Source organism: Myiozetetes cayanensis, unplaced genomic scaffold (assembly GCF_022539395.1).
Source record: "Myiozetetes cayanensis isolate MyiCay16 unplaced genomic scaffold, myiCay2020 scf6-25, whole genome shotgun sequence".
Lineage (NCBI taxonomy): Eukaryota > Metazoa > Chordata > Aves > Passeriformes > Tyrannidae > Myiozetetes > Myiozetetes cayanensis.
The window spans coordinates 18,824,256-18,848,666 of record NW_026087853.1 but is presented as its reverse complement, the minus strand read 5'-3'; the positions used below and the strand labels follow the sequence as shown (position 1 = coordinate 18,848,666).

General features: G+C 39.7%; 1 protein-coding gene across 4 annotated transcripts in view; it reads left to right on the top strand.

The window, feature by feature from the left end:
- Positions 1–9,524: 9,524 nt before the first annotated feature.
- TSHR (thyroid stimulating hormone receptor) overlaps positions 9,525–24,411 on the top strand; it is a 57,091-nt gene continuing 42,204 nt past the window's right edge. For 3 of the 4 annotated variants that reach the window (XM_050336022.1, XM_050336019.1, XM_050336018.1), the window contains exon 1: positions 9,525–9,722. In XM_050336022.1, coding sequence (XP_050191979.1) covers positions 9,553–9,722 — 170 coding nt within the window. In that variant the 5' untranslated portion in view covers positions 9,525–9,552. The remainder of the gene's footprint in view (positions 9,723–24,411) is intronic. The other variant, XM_050336021.1, reaches the window with a different exon arrangement.

The window sequence follows — 24,411 nt, the reverse complement described above, 5'->3', positions numbered from 1 at the left end:
TCTCTAAGGTCATCACAGAGTGGATGAGGGGGTAAAGAATGGGTCCTGGATGTGACTGGTATGTATATGAGAAGTGTATTTGCATCTGTGCTGACTATGAGCACATCTGGCTTGCTACTAACACAATGTTCCAGTGGAAACTGATGCCAACACCTGATATGGATGTACTGGGCACATCCCCTGGTTCTAAAGACCATGCTTACCATGTATACACCAACTGAGAAAGTAGCTAGCCAGCAAACAGCACATGCTGTCTGTGTCTGTATTGGTTTAATGTTGTAACAGAAGGAAGCAGATGCTTCCAGTGCTTCAGGCAGCTGTCTGCACACAGCTATATTGTCAGCTGCAGCATTATACAAATATTGTAACTCTTTCACATATGCATATGAAAAAAAGGATTATGCCAATGATTAATACGCAGCTTTCTCATCCTCATCAAGCTGAGACTTGCTTGGTATAAAAAGTGAGATACTAAAGACTATTACAGAGAACATGTAAGCAGGCATGTGTGCCAAGATTCCTGTATAGTGTATGTCTTTGCTGAAAAAGATCCAAACCATCAAAATCCCACCACTCCCAACCGAGAAGGTTGCTAATTTACCAGTGCAATGAACTGTCAGCTCAGTAAAATCTGTTCCCTGTGCATTTTGATTTCCAGACTAGATCGGTGCATTAGGGTTTTTGCTACAACTTGATTTAGAGTAGGGAGAACCCTAAGATTCGTATGCACATATGTGCCACCATGTCCAAATAGGAACATAAAAAACCACCCTGATGGTCCATTTGGCCCAGCATACTGTGTTCATCAGTGAGAGCACAAGATGATACTTAGAGAGAGCACATGAACCTTACTACCTTCTATGATCTAACCCTCTCAGTAGTTTCCTCTGGCACCCACATTTGTCATGTCAGAGGACATCTGTAAGAGGACTGTTTCCTTTGATATATGTTTACAGGCATTTGGCCCCTAAATCAGTATAATCCTGTGTGCCTCCCCAGCCTCCTGGCAATGATTTTTGGAAGTTTCCTTCTGGATATGTGAAAACCTGCTCTCTTTCTACTTTATGATTTTGCATAATAAGGCTGTGCTAAAGGCTGGTTTGAAAACCCAAGTAAACTATATTTAAATTCTGTTGACAGCATCAGAAGACTTCAAAAACATATAAGGAACATCTGTCTTTCAAAAAAGCAGTTTTGATTCTTCCTCCAAAGAGAATGCATTCATTAATTTTATTCTTTATAGTAGTTTCTACTAATGTACCTGCTACAGTTATCAGAGCTGAAACTGCAGTCTTTTATTTTGGATTCTGTAATCTGTATTATCCAAAATTCCTTATTTTTTCCCCCCTAGAATATCTGTTAAATATTAGCATAATATTAATTACTCCTCTGATACAAAAGAGTGTTAATTGAGAAGTACACAATAATTATCAGTTCTGCTATAGCAATCAACAAGCAAGTAAGATTTTGACTGGTTATTTTTCTCAAGTTGGATTTATCTGTCCATGAAGAATATAAACCTGAGAACCTCTCCAAGCTCTTCTGCAATAGAGCATAGAAACAGAACATCATTCAGTCTGGGGTTATGGCTTTATCTTCTCTACATGCTCCTTGTATATGCTGATTTATCTACTAGCCTTACAGACTCTGGTAGCATTCCTTGTTTTGTTGCATTTGAAATGGGATTGTTAGTTTCTGTTTTACACAAGTTGTTCCTCTACTGCTTTTGAGCTTTTTTTACTGTATTTTACGTTTAACCTGCTAGCATTTGGAAGAAAACTTTGTATTCTCCTCTAAAACATGACATTAACTTTTTGAAGTATAATTTCTTGATTTTTGCTAACTGACCTTATCTCTGTATTAACAACACTGGCTTTCTTATGCCCTTCCTAAAGCATTATTTAGTAAATATGCACTTGAAGTTTGGTGACCTTAAAGATGGGGCATGACCTTAACCATGGGACAAACAAAGTAGCTTCCTTGTCTGCCCCTTTTTGCATTTTAACAAGTATCTTCATATTTCTCTAATTCTCTTTTTTGAAGCTGAACAGTACCACAACTATTTTTTGTTTGTTTATTTCTGTCATAAGGATGTTAAGTATAAGTGCATAAAGAACATTCTGTACGTTCTGTAGCATTGCTACAGAACATCTCTCCAGTTTGAAATGAGTATGCTTGAGAAATTATTTAACTGTGCATAGCAAACTACTATACTAGACAGGCTTATAAAGAGGTTGTTTAATTTTACAGGAACAGAAGATTCTCATTATCTGAAGTCAAAAACATGTAAATGCCAGCATTCTGTTATCTGAAGTGCTGTGTTGAGACAGTAACTTGACAGTGCTTGCATTTAGAGAGACCAGCATGGTTTTACTATTTAAGGTTAGTACTTCTTGATTAATGCTGTTGGACCCCTTGACTTATGCAAGTCTAGATCTTGACTAAGACCTTTTATTTTTTTAAAAAAAGAAAGATCATTATGAGCCATTACATTACTGCATATATTTAAATAAATGTGTAGTGAGTCTGAGAACATAGGCCTTAAGGGTGAAAAATTCAGAAGTACTATAACTTTTTCTAAAACAATTTCATTTTTCTAGGCTTAAATTTAAATTTTTTAATTCTTGTGTTTGTTACTAGTAGTATCTTCTCATGCTACGCTACTTGTTATCCAGGACAAGTCATTATTCATGTAGCTTTCAGGAGATTGTTTAGCTCTTTCTTTCACAAGGCTTACAGATTCATCATTTAGTGGTCTCAGAAAATGAGTTCTTTTATGAACAGGTATCATAGATGCACAAAAGAGAAGCACTCTGATAGATGAATTGTCACCTAGGTCAGTGAGCTTAAAATCCAGTTTTGATTTATGATTGTTGTAATAAACAGTCAAACTCTTCTATTAAACGTCCTGTCCTCCATATCAAAGCAGGTATGTGCCATGACCCAAGTCAAAAAAAGTGCAAGATCAATCTGAAGTCTGAATTATGAGGGCAAATAAATTTTTGCTGGAAGAAGTAATTTCTGAGCATGGATGCCTATGCAAGAGATGCAGGCAGAGCAGAATGAAGTAAAAGATGACTAGAAACCTGACTTTAGCTGAAGAAGCACAGGCAATGTAAACCTGAAGGAAAAAAAAAAGAGAGATAAGTACATAGGCTCTGGTGCTTTTGCACCCATGGATCCTGAGGTAGCTACTAATATGCTGAGGGCCACTAAGATAATTAAGAGCTTCATCTCCCATGAGAAAAAGCTGAGACAGCTGGGGGCATATAGCCTGGAGAAGAGAAGGCTTGGAGGATCGCATCAATGTGTATAAATACCTGAAGGCAGGGTGTAAATAAAATGATCTCCAGTGACAAAGAAAGCAGCAATGAGCACAAATGGAACCAGAATTTCTATCTGAACATCAGGAAACACTTTTCAGTTGTGAGGGTGACCAAATACTGGCACAAAGAAATTGTGAAATCTACATGCTTGGAAATAGTCAAAAGTTGTCTGGACACAGTTCTGGGCAATCAGCTCTAGATGACCCTGCTAGAGCAGGGTCTTGGGCCAGCTGACCTCCAGGGGCTCTTCCAAACTCAGTGATTCTGTGACACTGTGACTTTGTGATTCTGTAGACAAATACACCTTCCTGAAAACAGCTATCATCAGTTCTTACCTTAACTAATGGCTTAAGATAGTTTCATCTTGCCCTTCTCTCTGGGCACTCTTACAATTGACAACTGCAGGCTTTATAAGGCTTTACATTGCAGTACCTCCTCTTTAGCCTTCAGCCAACTGAGTATTCCAATTTTTTGAAGTTTTTCATGGTTTTTTTATGAAATAAAGCAAAAGGAAAAGCACAAGAGTTCCTCAATATCCCATAACCATAAAACTCCATAACTACCTGGTTTTGACACTGAAGACAATTTTTTTATACAGACATGAATCTTCAAGAACCTAGAATAAAATTCTTGCCTATATCTATTCAAACACTTGGTCTGATGAATGATGCTGTATCAAAGCAGTGTGTCTAATGTGTTTTTTTCTGACAGTCCAGAAATTATTTGAGATACTGAAATAGAAAAAGGTAGGCACAGGCATATCTTGCAAGTATCTAGAATGGTAAAACATGTTGATTAATCAGAAAAAAACCACAACAAACCACCAAGTCTTTTATTCTACTCTTCCTGATTTATTTTCCTACTCTGAACAGTTTTTCATGCAGAAATTACAAGATGTAGCTGTTGATATCTGGTAATCTAAGTGAAACACCAATTAGAGCTAATTGCTTCTTTGTTAGAACCTGTTGCGTTTTATCTGATTTGTGTATAAACCATATAAACAGTGCAAAGATAACCAAGATACCTTATCAAATCTGGCAGATGATAATAATGTTACTTTTTCAGAAAGCACAACAAAAACAATGGAATTCTGAGCCTTGCAGTGCTTGAGATGATAGGTCTTAAATAAGCAACCATGGCTGTCACTAGAGGGAGTGTCTGTAACAGTGGAAAAAGATGCTTGTCAATTTTTGCCATGTTTAAATTACTAGGAACCTGCAGGGGTCTTTGAAAAAAGCACCAGGAAAAATAAATCTGCAATGTACTGCAGATGTAAGAGTGATTTTTCTTTCCTATTTGTTTATTAGAATCAGAGCATAAGACATTTTAATGGATTAAAACTGCTCAATTTCTCTAGCCTCAGGGCATACAGGATTTTGAATGTCTGTTCTTAGGCTTGTGTTTATAATTGTGGATGTACACATATTGATTATACTTTTAATACATTAACTGGTTTTAGTATGAGAAAAAAGGAACATTGATTAATTATCTCCAGGGGCGAAAAGTTGCCAGTCACTCTAAGCTGCTAGATGCCATCGCTTTTCAATAGTGATGTGGTCAGAACTATTGATTATTGTTCTTTTTTTAAATCTTAAACCACTTGTGGTCTTAACTAAGATAAGCAACTGTGTTCCATCATTCTTTCAATACAGGTCATGTTTCTAAACCTCACATTTTCCTTACTATCCTGTAAATAATTTGTGTTTGTCTACTTTTTTCTTGACAGATAAAGTATTCCAGACAACTATATAAATGCAAAGTTGAATAATTGCACAATATTCCCATTTTTCTGCCACGCAGGGTGTGTCTTCTTGCATGTAGCTACCTGTGTTTTTTTCTTCTGAATTTAAATTCTGATCTAGAGTTCACAGACCTCCCTAGCCTGGGGCTATCTGTAGATTTATAAATGCACTCTTAGTTCCCCCATCTGCAGACCTGTTCTTGAAAAAGGTGAACAGAATGGCCAGAAGCTGTCTAGGAGAAGCCAGAGCGTGGCACTGCAAGGCCAGTGGCTCCCTCAGGGCCAGGCACTAGGAACCACAGGGGATCCCCCTGGAGCAGGAGGCAGGTCCTGGTAGCTCATTCCATTCCATCCCACCAACCCAGCCATGGGCCAGGCTGGTGATGGCTTCTGGGGCAGCCACAACCCCAGGCACTGGTCACCAGGCCAAGTCTGGGCCAGGGTGTCAGCCTTGGTGTCAGGACTGGCATAGCAGGGCCCATGGCCAGGCAGGACAGATGGAGACCAGCCCCAGTGTGGTGGCACTGGTGCAGGGACTGATGGCCCCGGAGGCTAATGTGGTCCTGGGCTTGGGCAAGGTGAGGGAAGGTCCTAGAGGAGGCCAGGCAGGGACAGTCAGATCCATCGGTGTCCTCAGCCCTGCCAGGCTGCTCTAGGAGGGGACTGCAGGCTGGGAGCCAAGCGTGGCCACAGCACAGTGACCTTGCCAACAGGACACAGTCCTGCAGCATCTTAGCAGGACTGGGACAGTGATATTGACAGTCACAGCAAGGCAGGGAATGAAAACATGTCCAGGATCCAGACAGGAAGAGTAAGAGACACCTGGAGACAAGAATCCAATCTAGGTCTAAGGTCTATCAATAAGACAGGACTGGAGAGAAGACCAGGGACAATGCTGTCTTCCACCTGGATCCACATTATACACAGGAAAACCAGGCAGCAAGACAAGGCTACAGGAAAGAGGCTGGGAATTGGTTCAGCTTTTAAATAGCTTGGGTCAGGTTTGGGTGCCCAGGCCTGAGCTGACCCAAAGCCCCAGAGCTGTCACAAAGAGTGCATACTGCTGGGGTGGGCAGGTTGGCCAGGACAGAGCCCTGATAGAGGGAATTTTAGTGTGATTGCAGACTTCTATCCAGCAAATTGCTTAAACGTGCTAGAAACCATAATGTAAACATCCTCTTGTTTATAACTTTTCAGAGCGAAGCCAATGCCCATAGAAACACCATGTGGCTAGCAACAGTCCTTTTTTCTCCTCAAACTCTGTTCATGTTCCTGGCTCAGAATGTGCAAGCCAAGTCTTGGACCCCAGGAGGAGGTGCATCCAGACGTGCAGCTCTTCCCAGGCTAAAGTTCTGTCCTGTTTCCTTCAGGCTATTGGGCCTTGAATGAGAAGAGTCCCTTGCTTCTCTCATTTATGATCCAAATCCAGAAACCATATATTAAACCGTCCTTATTTATTTTAGAACCTGCTCAGAACACCTTCCATCAGCCTTGCCACTTCTTTGATATGCAGTCCTTTATAGTTTCCATTTTTGATCCCTTAGAAATAGCTGTGCTTCCATTAACACTTTCTGTACTATCAGCACTGCTACAGAGCAGTTGCCGTGCCAAAACTTCTAATGCTAATATCTATGTACAATATCTCCCAGTGAAAGAGTGATAAAACAAATTACCCTTCTTCTAGTTTAAGAGTCTAAAACACAATTATGATCAAGTAACTAATGCAGGATACCCTGTTAGTAAAGGTAAGTAGCACAAGGATGAATTATTATGAATTATTTTAAATTAATATGATTTGGTTTGTGAAAACCTACTGAAGTTACTCCAATCTTGGGATTACTTATCTACCCACCAAAAAAACCTGGGGTTTTTTGTCCATATACAGTGATACATAAAAAAGTTACACTGAAGCTGAAATAAAAATGGGGGAGAGAGGGGTTTCAAGAGAGTACTTACAAGACATCACAACAAATCACCCCAGCAATACTGTCATTAGAGAGGGGATACACATCCCTACTCTCTTCCTGCAAACTAGGTCATGTAATGAGAAGTAAAGACTCCTCTATTGTGCTCCTAGTCATGCTAGGTCATCAAGATTGATTGTGAGAAGAGAGAGATTAAACTGGAAGAGAATTTTAATGCTGCTGCTTTGAGTTTTTAAAAAGTATGGCCTTGTGACTACAGCGGTATAAATCATGGAAACCACAACAGCACGAGAATAAAAAAGAAGGCAAATTCTGCAGATCCTGGCAAAGGCCTCCCTGCAGCATGGGTGGACATTGAGGTGTTGTTTCCAGATCTGGGAAGGATCAGTGGGATTGAATGGATCACACAGTAAGGAACCCTGAGTTTGCACCACAGCCCCCTAGCCCTCAGACATCAGTAAGAATGTGTATCTTGTCTTTGGTCCCCAAAACAAGAAGACAGGCCATACCTCATAAATGCCAGGTGATATTACCCTGGGTGTGTTGGACAACAATGAGGGAGTAGACTAATGAGTAGGTTGTTTTGTGGCTTGTAGCAACTGTGGTAATGTTGCACTTCCTGACTCTGTATTACTATGCCAAACAGCATGTAGTGTGTTTAGCTTCCATGGAGGACAGAATGGGATGGGACAGGACAGGATAGAATAGCAGCCCAGAAGCAGGTGTGCTTCCACACTTCAAAACTGTACTGCTCTGTGGCCTTCTTTTTCATGACATTTGCCATTAGCCCTTGGTTGGAAAAGAATATGGTCCCATTGCTGAAACGTGGCAACACTGAACACATTGCAGCTTCCAGCAACTTGGTCTGTCTTACACTGTACCAGTCTCCCTTAGCACTGACCAAAGCAGGGAACAGTTACAGAGCTCCATTCTGACTTGGCAAGACAGAGTCACGTCTTTTCCATTATCTATGCCTCAGTGGACTGTGTAACTCTCTTGTTTATTTGCCTTGAAATTCAGTGATCTGCCATCTGAATGGCTTCATTGTTATTTAGTCAGGTTGGTATGGATGCCAAAAAATGGTGGTGGGTGGTGGCTCTTAGGGTTGCAGGTGAGTTATAGATATGAGCAGTGTGCCAGAAGGACATGACTGAGCAGGGCATGGGACAGCCAGCATTCCCAAAGGAATTCTATGCACTGCAGCATGAAGTTGTCTGCACTCTGTTGTGGGCGCTTCAGCTTGTCCCCTCATGGGATACCCAATCCGAAACAGGATAAATATATCTGATGGGATTCCTCACTTACACAAGTGAGTGCTAACATATGCCCATATGATCAGGATTTATACTGTATGTCTTTGTGGGCATAGTATCATTTTCTCACCTTAAAAAGGTGTGTTGAGGGGATTAATTACATCTAGGGAACAAATACTGTGGAACTAAAATTAAAGACTTATATCAAAATAATATCTGATGTGTTGTACTCAAAATGTTTTGGTAACTCTAATCTAGCTGTAGGAGAAGTATTTATCCAAGAAGATTGTGGTCTAATTTTTTACTATGCATAAGTTACATTTTCAAGTTTCCTCCTCCTAAGGCCGCAAACATTTATGCTGACATTTTTCTTGTTGTGCACCTACTTCAGGTGACAATAATTCCACTTTACTTCTGTCAGGGTTAGTTTTTCTTCTTTTTTTCATTTTTTCCTTTGGTGAATGGATTTTATCTTTTCTGATAATGTGGAAAATGCTAATCTCTCCTTTTCATTTTGATCTGTGGTGTGAATTTCAGAATCATTCTTCCGAATTTTCAGTGCTTTTTTTCACTGTTTTACATTTAGTGCATGTCTAACTTGCAGACAGTGAATTTTCGCTCGGTGTTTTGCTCTGTTGTAACTTCACTAATTTCACAGGTGACTTAGCATGGCTCTTAGTCCCCTCCCTCCTCCCTTCTACAAAGATGCCGGGAGAGATGTTCGGGGTCAGGCGTCTCTCCGCCACCTTTGAGAACGGCTCTGCGGGCTCGTCCCTCTGTCCCAGCGGAGCCGGGGCCCGTGCCGCCCCGGCAGGGCTATGCTGGGCTGGGCAGGGCAGGGAAGGAGGCCCTCTCGCCCCCCGCAGTCCCGGCTGCCCGCAGCAGGTGGCCCCGGCGCTCCGGGGCTGCGCTGGACCCGCGGGCGGAGCGCGGGGAGCGGCGGGTGCGGGCGGCGCGGCCGCGGTGAGAGCCGGTGCACGGGCGCTGCCGGGGGACGGGCCCCGCGGGAGGGGTGCAGAGGAGCGGGGGGGTCAGGCCGGTGTGGGGCAGCAGCGGCAGGGACGGATGGCCAGCGGAGTGGGCGCGGGGCTGAGGAGAGGAAAGGGAGCCTGCCCGATGGAGAGGGAGCGAAAGGTTCTCTAAGACCTCTCCTGACCCGCTTAGGGAAGAGGCGGCGTTGTCCTGCAAAGGTGCCGCCTTTCCCCAGCAGCTTTTCCCGGCGGGGCGGCGTTGTCTGCCCCCGCAGCTCTGGGGTCTCCGCGTCCCCTCGGAGAAGCGAGGAGCAGAGCGGGAGCGGGCGGCGGAAGATGCTGTGCCTCCCGATAGCCTTCCAGATGTTGCTCTTGCTGGTGCTGTGCAGCCAGGGCACAGAGAGGTGCCCTTCAGCCTTCTGCGAGTGCTCCGACTGGGAGGACTACAAAATCACTTGCAGGGACATCCACTTTATTCCCAGCCTTCCGGAGGACACCCAGACCCTGTGAGTACCTTGGGATGGTTTAGGGGAGGCACTACCCAGTTTTGAGCATTCGTACTTTTCAGGCAGGAGAAGTTCTGAGCTTATGACCTGTGAGATGAGGAAGTTGTGAGCAGGGGAGTGCTGCAATTTACTTGGGCCCTACAGCACAGCGGGAGCGGCAGTGTGCGGACTGTGTGTGTGACAGGAAGAGGTAGAAAACTCAGCCCTTATAGAACTGTGAAGAGATGATTGCCCACTGGGTCTTAAGAGTTCTGTGTAAAATATAGGAAAATTAGTAACTGGGCTTTTAATGGGCAAACTGAGTGGAAGGCTGGATTCTGTGTGGAAAGTGCCTAGAGGGTGAGGTGTAAGAGAAGTAGATCAAGCACAATTTTGTAATTAAAAAAATAATAGGAATTGGATATGCCACCTCACAAAGAATTCCACAAAATCTTCTATGCATTTTCAGCTTCTTTGTCAGAGCCAGAAAAAAAAAAAATCCATGGGAATTGAGAATCCCAATACACTGTCTTGGAGACGAAGTACTTCAGATAAACAAAAGTGTGGAGTGTGGGATAAAGCAGCAAATTTGGAGCTTGCCAAAGTCATACAGTAATTCAGGTACCTAAGCCTAAGTGGTACCATTACAGGCACAGTAAAAAATTTTGTCTGTGTTCCTGCTGCCAGTCCAGATGAGTATCTTGTGTCTTGTCTGTCAGATAAATACTGCAGGGAAACTTAAATGGCACCAGTCACCTAAAACTAAGATGAATCATTCCTGGCTTTTACTTTGCTTATGAAGTACAAACTGTTTCTAGTCTCCAAGAGAAGGTTTCTGATAAAGTAAACAAACTCAGTTGATTTAGTTGCAAGATAAAACAGTAACAGGTTGATTGGTTTATGTCTTTATAATGATTCTCAGTATATTTTGGAAAATATGAACCATTAAGTAATTTGAACTTCTCAAGATTCTTTAACACCTGAAAGTAAAGGCTTAGCAAATTGATCACTAAAAGAAAGAAAAAATATTTATGTTATTTTCATTATTTTTACATGCCTTTATTTTTTTGATGATTAGACTGCAGTATTTCAGTTAATAAGGTTTTAAATTATACAGGTTTTCATTTGGTTATTATACTTTTATATACACAGTTTATTTAAGTTGAAATTGCAGTAATGTTATAGTATGTAACAAGTAGTATGTTCTTTGAAATCTACCATGACAAGTTAGAAAATAAAGCAGTTTCAGTTTATAGGAGAAATATGCCTTTGTACGGGCATTTAAAATAGTTAATAGAAACAATGAGATCACATAATGAAATTGGATACTTTTCTTGAAAAAATGCTGGTATGATGGCTGGGAAGTACCTCTCTACGTACAGCTTCACAAATAAGCACTTTGGCCACTGGAGTTCTAGTGTTTTAAACACCTGTATTAATGAGGGCTCTAAGATCACTATTTTTAAAAGATAAAAATAATCACTGAAGATCTTATTTCCATGGGAAAATAATTAAGAAAAACACTGAGAAATATTTTTCTGTTTATTTTGGGTGGAATTAATCATCTGTACCAACTAGAGTGACCCTTGCAAACTTCTCAAGACATGTACTCCCTCCCATAGACAAGAAAATATTCCAGGTAATGACAATTGTGATTTTATAGTGTATGGTAGAAAAGGTAGAACATGTGCTGTATAATCTTTTATTTGAAAATAAATGGGAAAATTATTTGAGGAAATAGGGAAAACAGAGTTTTTTGCTCACACAAAAAAGCCCTGAATGAACAACCAACCAACCACAACCTAAACAAAAAACCAGCAACTAAACCAAACAAAAAAACCTAACAAAAATATCCCACAACATTTTTTTACTTTAGTTTTCAGTGTTCTCTCTGGATAAAGTGTGTATATTTATTTACCTTCTATATTATTACTTGAACTCCGGTGGACTAAATCTGATTCTGTAGTCCCTTGCTCTCAGCAAATGACCTCATCTTTCTTTCCCTCCGTATGTTAAATGGGACTCATAACAGTCACTTATATGTGTCTGTTGTTGAGAGTGCTTTCAGGTGCTTCAGATTGGATTACTTGCATGTGGCAGATAACATAGCACACAGAGTTTTTCTAAGAAATTGCAAAGAATGTTCCCCTGATTCCATCATGCTTTGCATCCTTCTGCCTTACAAGTGGCAACAGTTCTGAATTAAAGACAAAAGATTCCAAAATAAGTTTCTGCCAACCTTAGAACAAATGAACACTTCTTTGAGGTGAAGTATGTAGCTGTATATATCTGCACATTGTGTATTGAAACTCTACAATTTTCCCCAATTCCAGCAACTTTGTTACATTAGGCAAAGTAATTCTGCTTGGTGGTGGTAATATGTGAACCTCAAGATTGCCAATTTTAAAACTTTCCTATGTGGCTATTCAGTTTTGTAGGGTTGTAGAACTAAGAGGCTGGTCAGACTAAGAACACTTTGCCAGCTTTTGGAGATGATGAGCTCTTTTCAGTCCACAGGATCTTGAAACTCCAATTAAAATTTCATTCTGACGAACAATCGGGACTGTTCTCATTTCTTTACCCTACTTTAAGAGAATGGGCTAAGCCTTTTTTTAACAAGCTATGCTTATAAAAAATTCCAGAATGCCTGAATTCACAGATATTGATCTTGGAGATGTCCTTTTTTCAATACAAGTTTGGTTTTTTTAAAAATTTCCATTCCTGGGGAATAAACAAATTAAGGAGACAGAAAAAGTTTTGTGTATTATAGGTAGTTCTTGTCTTGTTGCCTGAAGTTAAGGGTTATATAATCCCTACATAATATACTCATATCATACTATGGCAGGAAAGCAGTTCTAAGTGGTATTGAAATACAGTACTAAAAAATATGAAATTATATATCAATAATTTTGTTGCATCTATAGTATATTTTATACTTCTCTCTGCACAGCTGACACCTTGACTTGGTCTGTTGCTATTTTACCCCTGCCAGGTCCTCCTCCTTTGCTTCTACCTTTGCCTACCCTTGACTCCAGTACTCCTTCATGCTGTCACAGGGGCACTACATGCAACGGTACTGAGGAGATCTCTGTCCCAACCCTTGGCTGGTAGTGATTTTCTCTTTCACCAGCAAAGTGCTGGAGCAGAGCAGCAATTGGTGCTCTAACCTCCTCTCTGTTTGGTGGAATATACCAAGGGAGATTCTAGTCTTTCAGTTCAAGCAGATCCACTAGGAAGGGAGGGTTAATGACTGCAAATAATTACTTACACTTACAGATTACCAAAATCTCAAGATACAATCATCATAATGCTTGAATTATTGTAATACCCTTCTTGGCATCATTATGATGACATATTCAGATGGTATCACTATCCCAAATTCATCTCAATGCAGTTCCCAATGCTTTTCATTTTATGAGTGTATTATTAGTTGCTTTTTATTATTTTTCTTTTGGCAATAAAACTAATAAAATTTTGCTTCTTGTTCATTTGTGCACTACATCTCCTGCATTCACTTACTAAAATAATTTCTGCTCTTTTCCCTTTCTCTCTCCTTTTCCTTTTCAGAGAGGATGTTAATAAGTTTTCTGTCCTGTACCCAGGTGCTCTTTTCACATCAGTTTAATCGAATCTGATTGAAATTGAACAAGAGGGAATTTGGAAGGGACAGTGGAACTGGCATATAAATAGGCACAAAACCAGTACAGTCTTTGAAAATATGCTCTTTACATTAGGTATTAAGCTACAGTTCTGCATCTGCTCCAGGATATTGGCCATAGGTAAGATACTGCTTTTGAGCTCAGCTTTCAGGGACAAAAACCCCTGACATATGTCATGTTTACTATGCTGGTAGGGGTGAGCATGGGGATACCAGGATAACAAGATGTATTGAAAGAGCTGGTCTGTTTAGTTCCCCATGTTGTTGTCAACTTTTGATAAAGGACATATGGAAACTGTGTAATATCTTCTATGTATTTACAATGTAATACATTGTAATACATTACAATGATATTTAGAAGTAGCAATTATATGTCAAATATTCATAAATTCTTATTGATAAAAATGGGAGTTTTTTTAACTGGAGAGCAAAATACTTAGGGACTTAACTGTTTTACCTGTAATAACTGCATCACTGGCATCCACATTTTTTATATCTGTGTGTCGTGGTTTTGCCCTGGCTCAATTTACTTTTATACTCCCACATATAATTATTATCAGTTGAGAGAAGGTTTATGCAGACAAAAAGAGACTGAATTAAAAAAAAGTATGAATAAGTATGATAAGTACTTTAAAGCATTTTGATTTACAGAAGCTATAAGTAGAACTGAAGGAGATGGTGCCTCTAATTTATATTCAAAATAAATTAAACTGATTTAGAATATTTCCCCAAACCTAAGTCCTAGGAATTTTCTGAAATTCAGAGATATTCTGACTTCAGGTAATTCTAATAATTATCTTTTTATAGACTTCATTGCTTCAGAATTAAATATGGATCCTCATAAATACATCTTCATAAACAGCCTTGCAACATAAGCACATAATTATTATCCTTATTTTAATGATGAAGTACTGAGAGTCTAAAAGAACAGGAAAAACACTGACATGGTTAGAAAGGTGAAGGAAGCTAATAGGGTATCCTTCAGAAAATGGAAGTCATGCCCAGAAATGGAAATTTTTGGAAAATTGAAGTAACACAGTAAAAAAATATTTTGAAGAGAAACTTGTAATATCATGAAAACTCAGTATAACCTTTAAAACACATCAAATAGTAAGCCTGAAAAACTTTTACCAAATTAAAGTGTCAGTATGAAGTTTGTTTGAAACAAACTGAAAAATTGAATAGATTTAAATAGTCTGAGGCAAATAATACTTATATAAGAGTTCCAAAGGCAAAAAATTGCTGCATTGCCTACTGTAGTATGTAACTCACCATTTAATTCAGCCATGGCGATGAAAGAATGGAAGGTCACAGGAAAAGCATAATTCTTTTTAAAAAGTGTTTTAGAAAATACCTTAAGAACTAAATGCTTGTAGGTCTTTCTTCTTTGGAAGATTCTGAAAAATAGGAAGGAATCCATCTGATTGGATGAGGTGTACTGTTTGCTGGGTCAGTGACAGTCAGATGATTGGGTGGCTGGGCCCAAGAGTGATGGTGAATGGAGTTACATCCCGCTGGCAGCTGGTGATGTTCCCCAGTGACCCAGTGATGTTCCCCAGGACTCAGTGTTGGGGCCCGTCCTGTTTAATATCTTTATCGATGATCTGGATGAGGGGAGTGAGTGCACTCTCAGCAAGTTCACACATGACAGCAAGTTGGATGGGAGTGTTGATCTGCTAAAGGGTATGTAGGCTCTGCAGAGGGATCTTAACAGAGGTGATGACAAGCTCATGCAGCGCTACAGGCTGGGGGAAGAGTGGCTGGAAAGCTGCCTGGATGAAAAGGACCATATATTCTCTAAATTCTGGAAGTAATATAAAATGGCTACATTTTATGAAATAATGTTTTAGTTGCAATTAGTTCATTTTCCAAACAACATGGAGTTGTTTTCAGTTGTAGAAGTATTTAGCTATTTCTAAAGACAAAATCAAGTTTGAGCTTTCTTAAAATTGTTAACTTTTTTTTTTTTTTTACCAAACACCATTATATTTACCAAATCCATGAAATCATTTTATCAATTGTCTTTCAGGTAATGATTTAAATAATTCTGTGTGTACACTTCAACATAAAATGTTTCCTAAATACTGCATTTTACAAAAACCTATGCATTCTTGCCAAATCTGATGCATGTTATTATATTTACCTACACGTTTTACTTGGAAAGGCATAATATTACTTCTACAATCCTACTGCTGACATAAAAAATCCTGCATGTTGACATACAGTAGGTCCAATACACTAGGTCTAAAAAATTAGTATATATTATCCTTTCAGTTAAAATGAAATGTTAAAGTGAAAGAATTTGTTCATAATCACAATGGTAAGTTGGAAAAAACTTACTAAGGGTTCCAAAAGTTACTTACAAACTGTGCACTGCTTTACTGTACACACACCCCAACTCAAAGAAGTGAGTAGATGAAGAATAGGAATGAAGAGTAGTAGGGGACCAGAGAAACTACTGAAAATATTTTTTGAACATTAAATAAAGTATTTTTTTCATTCCTTATCAGTCACTCTATCAGTAGCATTGTATCAGTAGCATTTGGAACATTTAAATTTCCAGTGTCATGAGGTAAAATGCATACATAACATTCCCATCAAATGCTGGGAACTGTACAAGCACAAATAAAAAAGCCATTCCCATTCCTAGTAGAATGAGCATTTCTTCAGCTTTAAATACACACATAGCTTGCTCAACAGAAAAGCAGAAGTACTGCAAATAGTTCTTTTGTAGATGCTATGTAGAGGTTAATCTCAATAAGAATATCGACCTTTTTACAAGAGACACTGGTGACATGGCAGTAGAAACTTTAATTTTTTCTTTGTCTGTGAAGATCATGAGTTTTTATCGACTTAATAGCAAAAAGGTGTTTTACACAAGAGTTAAAAAACTCTATTTTTGGAGATGATTTCAACAATAGTCTAACAGACTGATTCTGTAAGTGTTACACTCCACTGAATCTTGAATTGCTACAGCAGTCAGTTTTCATTACATTGTTTTCTTTAGACATTGAATTTCCAACCCATTACACTTCAGAAGCACACAACAGCCTTCTCTTGAATTGAGAAACAGCATATTGATATATTTGTAAAATGAAAGAAAAAGCTCAAATTTTACAAAAAACCCCCCTGTAACTACTAAGCAATAGTTTACAGAGTATATAGCAAAAAGCTATTAATACCATGTTTTCTGTTAGTTGAGAGGACAACCTTACATTAATCTGACTGATACTGACTGTTTATATATTTGCAAAATCAATGGATATTTTCCACGACTTGGGTTTACAGAACCTCAAAACAGTCTAAGAGAAGGTGACTATATTTTGAAAACTGGTCTATCTCAGGAAGTGTTTTAAAAATTCTGAATGATTTGCCTTCATTACAAACTGTGACTGAACCTTCTCACGTGCAGTTCAGATGCTGATCTGTTAAAACAGGAATGAGAAAAATGAGGTACAGTCTCAGTTTTTCAAAAACTCAACTTCAAATGTGCTTTTGTGTTTTGCTGGACTCAGCTCTTACATATCCTTATGTTCACATGATACACATTAAAGAGTCTCAAAAAACCTAACAAATTATGTTGTGAAGCTACTAATAGCATAGCAGCTTGTTAACCACCCTTAGGTGTCTCCTAACTGGTAGCCAGAATTTAGAGAGTAGAAAATGTAGCTTGCTTTACTCACTTCAATGAGAAGTAACCCATCTGCAAAAAGGCCATTTTATGTCAACAGCTTCCATTCTGTTCAAAATTGTTCAATCCATCCAGTGCCCTGATACCTTACCCAAGTCAATGGGAAACAGTAATACTCAGGATTTTGCAAAATACGATGCTATGGACGCTGGTAGAAGCAATGATAGAACCTACAGTAGACTTGTTGCAATTTAAACTTCAACACAGACAATGAGCTGCTGACAGATGCTAAAGTAGGACTAGTTCTCTTTTGATCTCAAGTCTGTGAGTGTGATCTGCCTGGATGTAAAGAAACTAGCATTTTAATTGACAGTCTTTATGAAGACAGATTGAGTCACATAACACAAAAAATTTGACCTATTTTTTTTCTCACAAATAAGGAGATACTTAAATATAGAGGTTGAAGAGCCAGTAAAGGTAATTGAAATGAAACCTAATACTATAAGTAAGTTAGCATAGAGTCATAGAATAGTTTGGGTTGGAAGGAACCTTTAAAGATCGTCTAGCCAAACCACCTCTGCAGTGAGCAGGGACATCTTTAACTAGATCAGGTTGGTCAGCATAGCATGCAGTCTGACCTTGAATGTTTCCAGGAATGGGGCACTTACTACCTCTATGGGTAACCTGTGCCCATATTTCACCATGCTCATTGCAAAAATGTCTTCCTTATATCAAATGTGAATCTATCATGTTTTAGTTTAAAATCATAACTCCTTGCCCTATTGCAACAGGCCCTGCTAAAAAAGTTTGTCCCCATCTTTTTTATAAATCCTCTTTAAGTACTGAAAGGCTGCAATAAGGTCTGCATGGAGCCTTCTCTTCTACAGGCTGAACTACCCCAGCTTTCTCAATCTTTTCCCAGAGAGAGGTGCTCCAGCCCTCTGATCATCTTTGTGGCCCTCCTTCGTGGTTCAGCTTTTCATCCATTAGCACTTCTCAGCAGGGCTGCTCCTGATCTGTTCTTCCCCCAGCCAGGATTGATACTGGGAGTTGCCCTGACCCAGGTACAGCACCTTGCCCCTTGGTCTTGTCAAACCTCATGGGATTCCCATGGGCCCACTCTTCGAGCTTGTCCAGGTCTCTCTGTATGGCATGCTGTCCTTCAGGTGTGTCAAGCTTGGTGTCATCTGCAAACTTGCTGAAGGAGCACTTGACCCAACTGTTTATGAAGATACTAATCAGTACCCGACACAATACAGACCCCTGAGGGACACCACTTGTCACTGATGGCCATCAGGACTCTGAGCCATTGACCACTACTGTCTGGATGCAGCCATCCAAACAAATCCTTATCCACCTATGAAATCAATTTCTGTCCAATTTAGAGATAAGGATGTTGTGAGGGACCACGTCCAAGGCTTTACAGAAGCCCAGATAAATGACATCTGTAACCCTTCCCTTGTGCGCTGATAAAGTCACTCCACCACTGGTTTGGTTAGGCAAGACCTTGGTGAGCCTGTGCTGGCTGTCTCAAATCACCTCCCTGACCTCCATGTACCTTAGCAGAGCTTCTGGGAGGATCTCCCCAGGCACAGAGGTGAGGCTGACAGGTCAGTACTTCCCAGAGTCCTCCTTTATACCCATTTAAACAATGGATACAATATTTCCCTTTTTCCGATTGCCTGGGGCTTCACTCAATTGCCATATTAAAACATTACAGCTTCATATATTTCCTTCTATTGTGATCATAGACATACGTATTTCACAACTTTTGAACTAAGATTTTGACCTAAAACTGATACTGTTACAGTTTTTACCCTGAACTTTAAACTTTTATGATGGACTACAATAAAATGCAATAGAGAAGAACTGTGTTTCTGAAATATGGAGCTAAGATTCTATAAATGGCTACAAAGAGAGTTCAAATGGGACCATGAAATTTCAGACAAGAGCAGTCTGAAGAGGTTCACTTCCTACAGGGAAAGAGAGCAAGAAGAGGCTGTAATTGCTTGCTACTATTGTGTCTCATCAGAGAACAACTAAGTGCCTGTAATTGCTGTCAGCTGCTCAGTATAGGTCAAAAAATCAAACTGAATGTTAGTAACTATTAAGATAGAAATATAGATGAAAATAAAGAAATTTGGTTTTCCACTGATTGTGTACATAGCACCTGCAAAAGGACATTCTAAGGTACACAATTAATTACATACAAAAACCAACTACATAGCAGCCACTAGCATGTGTTTCCTCACATCCTCCATTTTTCCTCACTGGAAAACGTGCATGATGTTATGTGTTTCTCAGACATAATCTCCCTTGAACATGATGGTCATTCAAAGATAATAGAGTGGCCTCAAAATGGCATCAAACCAGTTCCTCATTGCCCTTACATGCAGCCCACCAGGTCCCATAGATTGCTCTATGCCCAGTACACTTCACTGCTTCTTTAGTCTGTTTTCTACTGCAGGTAATGCTCCGTTTCCTCAGGCTGTGCTGCCAGTGGAAGGACTTAGGAGGCCTGGGAGCAGGTGAAAATAAAAGGTGCAAAAGTGTGCTGGTTTTGACTGAGATAAGAGTTAATTTTCTTCAGAGTACTTAGCATGGCACTATGTTTTGGATTTGTGCTGGAAAGAGTTGGTAATTCAGATGGTGATGTATTAGCTATTGCTGGGTAGTGCTTAGAGAGCAAAGGCCTTTTCTGCTTCTCACACCATCCCACCAGGCTGAGAGTGCATGAGAAGCTGGGAAGGGACACAGCTGGGACAGCTGACCCCAAATGTCCAGAGGGATGTCCCATACCATATGATGTCATGCTCAGCATATTAAGCTGGGGGAAAAGGAGGGAAAGGGGGTACTTTCAGAATGATGGCATTTGTCTTCCCAAGTCACAGTTGATGGAGCCCTACTTTCCTGGGTATGGCTGAACACCTGTATGCTAATGGAAAGCATGGAATTAATTCCTGGATTTGCTTTGCTAATGTGCAGCTTTCCCTTTACCTATTAAACCATCTTTGTTTCAACCAATAAGTTTTTTCACTTTTACTCTTTTGATTTTCTTTACATTTTGAATGTAAATTAAGAAATTTCCTGCTATTCCACTTGAACAAAAAAAGCAACAACTGGTTTTGTGAGACAAAGAAAGTCTGAGATCATATGTGACAGAGAAGAAACAGGCTTTAAAAACCTCAGATGCCTTTATGAACAGTTAGAGGTACTGTAAAATACAGAAAGACCTCTGAGACCTATTTTTTTGTACATTAAAAGCACATAAAGAAGGAACATAGGAAGTTACTTCAAACCTGCTTGAATTTCTACTGAAAACACACAGAAACAGTAATTCTGGTTTCACATTCACTTCATTTAAATACCTTTCATTTATGAATTACAACAGTGGCAGAGCTCTGCCTTAGTGAAAAGAAAACAACCCTATTCCAGAAATGAGTGTATATTATATATGTAAATATACAGCTTTCTACTGCCTTACAGATGCTCATGTTTATCTATATATGCAGTCCTACATTACATTTGGAGGCAAGAACTATCTATGTCCTGTGCTCACACAGTGCCTACAGTTACAGGGTTTTGGTCCACAAATGATAGAAATATAGACAATGAATTAAATAGTGAATGTAATTGTCTTGATTTTTTCCTATTTGAGGAATGTAAAGAATGGTCTAGAGTTGACTTGTGGTGATGACAAAGCAAATTAAATATAAGTAAGATGAGAAGTGCTTCTGATATGCAAATGGACATTCAACATGTAACTTCTTTTAAAGGTTCCAGACCAAGGCCAAAAATCCAATGATAGCCTAAGGTAACAAAGTTTACTCATTCTAAGAAGTTATTAAGGCAGTAATGCTAAGAGCTGACTGTGAAGAAGGCTCTTCACAGAGGGCTCTTACAGGACTGAGTGGATGGGAAATGAAATAGTAAATGAAATTTGGTTTTAATAGATGAAATGATACCCAGTGGAAAAACCATACATAGATACATATATTAAAAATGACAAGTCCTGAGCTCATTATTTAATCAGGAGGAAATCGTGGCATTATGTTAGATCTTGGCATTAGTTCTGTGAAAACATGGACTCAGTGCTCAGGAAGAGTTAAAAAAGAAATCCATAAAACCAAACCATACCAAACCAAAACTAAATTAACAAAACCTCAAACCCAAACAACAACAACAACAACAAACCCCTCAACACAACTAAATCAAATATTAGAAAATACTGGGAAAGGAACAGATAACACTTTTACCACTGTACAAATAAGGGTTTGCCTGTACCTTGAATACCTTGTAGAGCCCTGGTATTATCCTTGGAATAGGATATTTACTTAGAAATTGAAGAAATACAAAGAAAGCAGGAAGGATGGCCAAAGGTATGGAATGGTTTCCATAGAAGATACTGGATATCCTGTGACCTTTCGCTCTGGCTGAAGAATTGCTGAATGGAGGCATAATAGAGGTCTACACATCAGGAAGGATGGGTTTAAAATGGGATAGACTTTTTACTCCTTCTTCAAGAACAAAATGTCATATATATGAAGCTAAAGGTAGGTAAGTTTGGAAAGTAAACAAAAAAAATCAAAAAAACAACAAACCAAGCCAACTAATCAACCCACCAAACAAAAAACCAAACAGAAAACCCCAAACAAAAAACCTGAAACAACTAACCAAAACCAAAAGGGAAGTGTTTCTTCATGCAACAGGAAGCAGGCCTTTAGAATTCCTTATAAAAAGACATACAGGAAGCTGATAGAAGCTCTAGGCAAAGTCAGGTGTGCAACTGAGAGAGAGATCCACTGAGAATTAGAAATAGGCAAAAAATACATTAATGAACAGATCAGAAAATTCCTTCAACAGAAAAAGGTGTGAAGCTGGAAAAGTATTAAGGGAGTATTATATGTACGTAGCCTATTTTTACCCTTCCAGTCTATCTGTCCCTCTCAGATATGGAGTACTTCACAAAATGAGTCCTTCATGTCAATCAACACAGATATTTGCATGTTCTTAATATCAGTGCTGTAGCCTAATATAATAATTGTTTCTTATTTAGATGAAAAGTCACCTCACTTCTATACCTCCATTAAATCTATTGAACTGAGTGGTGGAATCTTTGCTAATTCCATTCTACAGCAGCTAGAAATACTTTGGGGTTTTTAGGAAAAAAAAAAAAGCATCAGGAAGAGAGTGAAGGGGAAAAGACTACTTGGGAAGACACCATTGCTGAAAGCTCTCATAAACAAAACCATTCTAGGAAAACATGAAAATAGTTGTTTCTGCATAGGGACAAGAACATCTAGCTCATTAACCTTACTGTGAAAGGTTAGGAGAATAATAGTGGGAAGTATAATATCCACTTCTCTTTTTCTTATACTCTCCTCTCAGCATCTGCCAATGGACTCTACCAGAAACAAGATAGTGGACTAGGTGGACCTTTGGTGTCACCAAGTACAGTCATTCCTCTGCTCTTAAAAGGATTTCCTTTTGAGGTATTTTTTGATAGTATTTGTCCCTGGCTTCAAGATGTCATAGGCTACTTCTAAAATAATTTCATTTGTCCTATCTCTTGTTACCTGGGAAAACCTTTCAACAACCTCCTCTCAGGTAGTTGTAGAGAGCAATAAGGTCTCCCCTGAGCCTCCTTTTCTCCAGGATAACAACCCCAGCTCCCTCAGGAGCTCCTCATGAGACTTGTTCTCCAGACCCTTCACCAGCTTCGTTGGCCTACTCTGGACACGATCCAGCACCTCAATGTCTTTCTTGCAGTGAGGAGCCCAGAGCCGGACACAGGATTTGCGGTGCAGCCTCACCAGTGCCGAGTACAGAGAGGGATGATCCCTTCCCTAGTCCTGCTGGCCACACTGGTACAAGCCAGGCTGTCATTGCCGCCTTGGCCACCTGGGTGCGCTGCTGGCCCATGTTCAGCGCTATGGACCGGCACCCCCAGGACCGGGACACTGCCCCAAGCCTGGAGCACTGCCTGGGGTTGTTGTGTCCCAAGTGCAGGACTCAGCACTTCATCTTGTTCAACCATGGACAACTGGCCTTGGTCCATCAATCCAGCCTGTCCAGATCCCTCTACAGAGCCTTCTGACCCTCCAGCAGATCAACACTCCCACTTAGTGTCATCTGCAAGCTCACTGAGGGTGTGTGCCATCCCCTTGTCTACATCATCAGTAAAGATACTAAAGAGGACTGGCCCCAGTATTGACCATTGGGGAACCCCACTACTGACCAGCTACCAAGTGGATGTAACTCCATTCACCACCGCTCCCTGGGCCCGGCCATCCAGTCAGGTTTTAACCCAGTGAAGAACGTAGCTGTCCAAGCCATGGGCTGCCAGCTTTTCCAGGAGAATGATGTAAGAGACAGTGTGAAAGGCTTCACTGAAGTCCAGATAGACTGTATCCACAGCCTTTCCCTCATCCACTAGGCAGGCCACGACATTAGCAGCCTACTGTTTTGCTAGTGAATGGAAAGTAACATTCAGTATGGTCATTGCTTCCTGTAAAGTCATTTTTTTTTCACTCAAATCCAGTCAGAAGCAGTGAGTGATCACAAACTGAGCAAGGATAAGCTTCAACATTCTGGTTTGGTATTTTCTGTTTGCTATAAATTAGCAAACTTCTGTTTTGCTATCAATTAGCTCTGACAGTCTGACAGTGTCCATATGTACCTCAATTTGTAGGAAGAGGATACATTAGCACTAAGAACTTAATTTCAGTACAGAATTGTACCAAACACTGACCTACATACTTTCATTTTGTAAGGATTAAGTATTTCTTTAATGTCTTAGGGCTGGGCCAGTTTTGATGTATATTTTATGTTATTCTGTTGGACTGCTAGTTAATTGTAGGAAAGCAATCAGGTAGTATTCTAGCATATTCAGAAGCGATTCCTTACTTTCAGAGTTACTTTGCTGTGTGAGTCTCATTCCTACCACATTGGTAATACTAGCATTGGACACTAGGTGGTAATCATCTTCTGGTATGCTTAGGATGCATTTCACTGCGTAAAATGCCTTTTTATAGCTATTTCTGCATCACTGAAAGACGACAATGCATTTATTTGGGAATAAATGTTAAAAAAATTTTTGTTTGTTTAGTAGTGCTGGATTTATTTGAATATAAAAACCTAGAAACTAATGTGTCAATAGCTGTTTGCATAGCCATTAGCTTAGCTATCATGGTTATTTCTCCTATATAAAATCTGGAAGGTCATTGCTTGTTATAATTTTCTCAGAAAAAATGAAATTAGCATACAGAATTTCTTTTATGGTCTGCATAATCACTAACACTTTGAACTCAAGGAGCAATCTGTTAAGAGAGTAAGTATTTGAGGAATGACAGCTCTAATAAACACCAATTAGTCAATATGTGCCACATGCCACTGCTCAGTGGTTTGTTTATGTAGTAGGT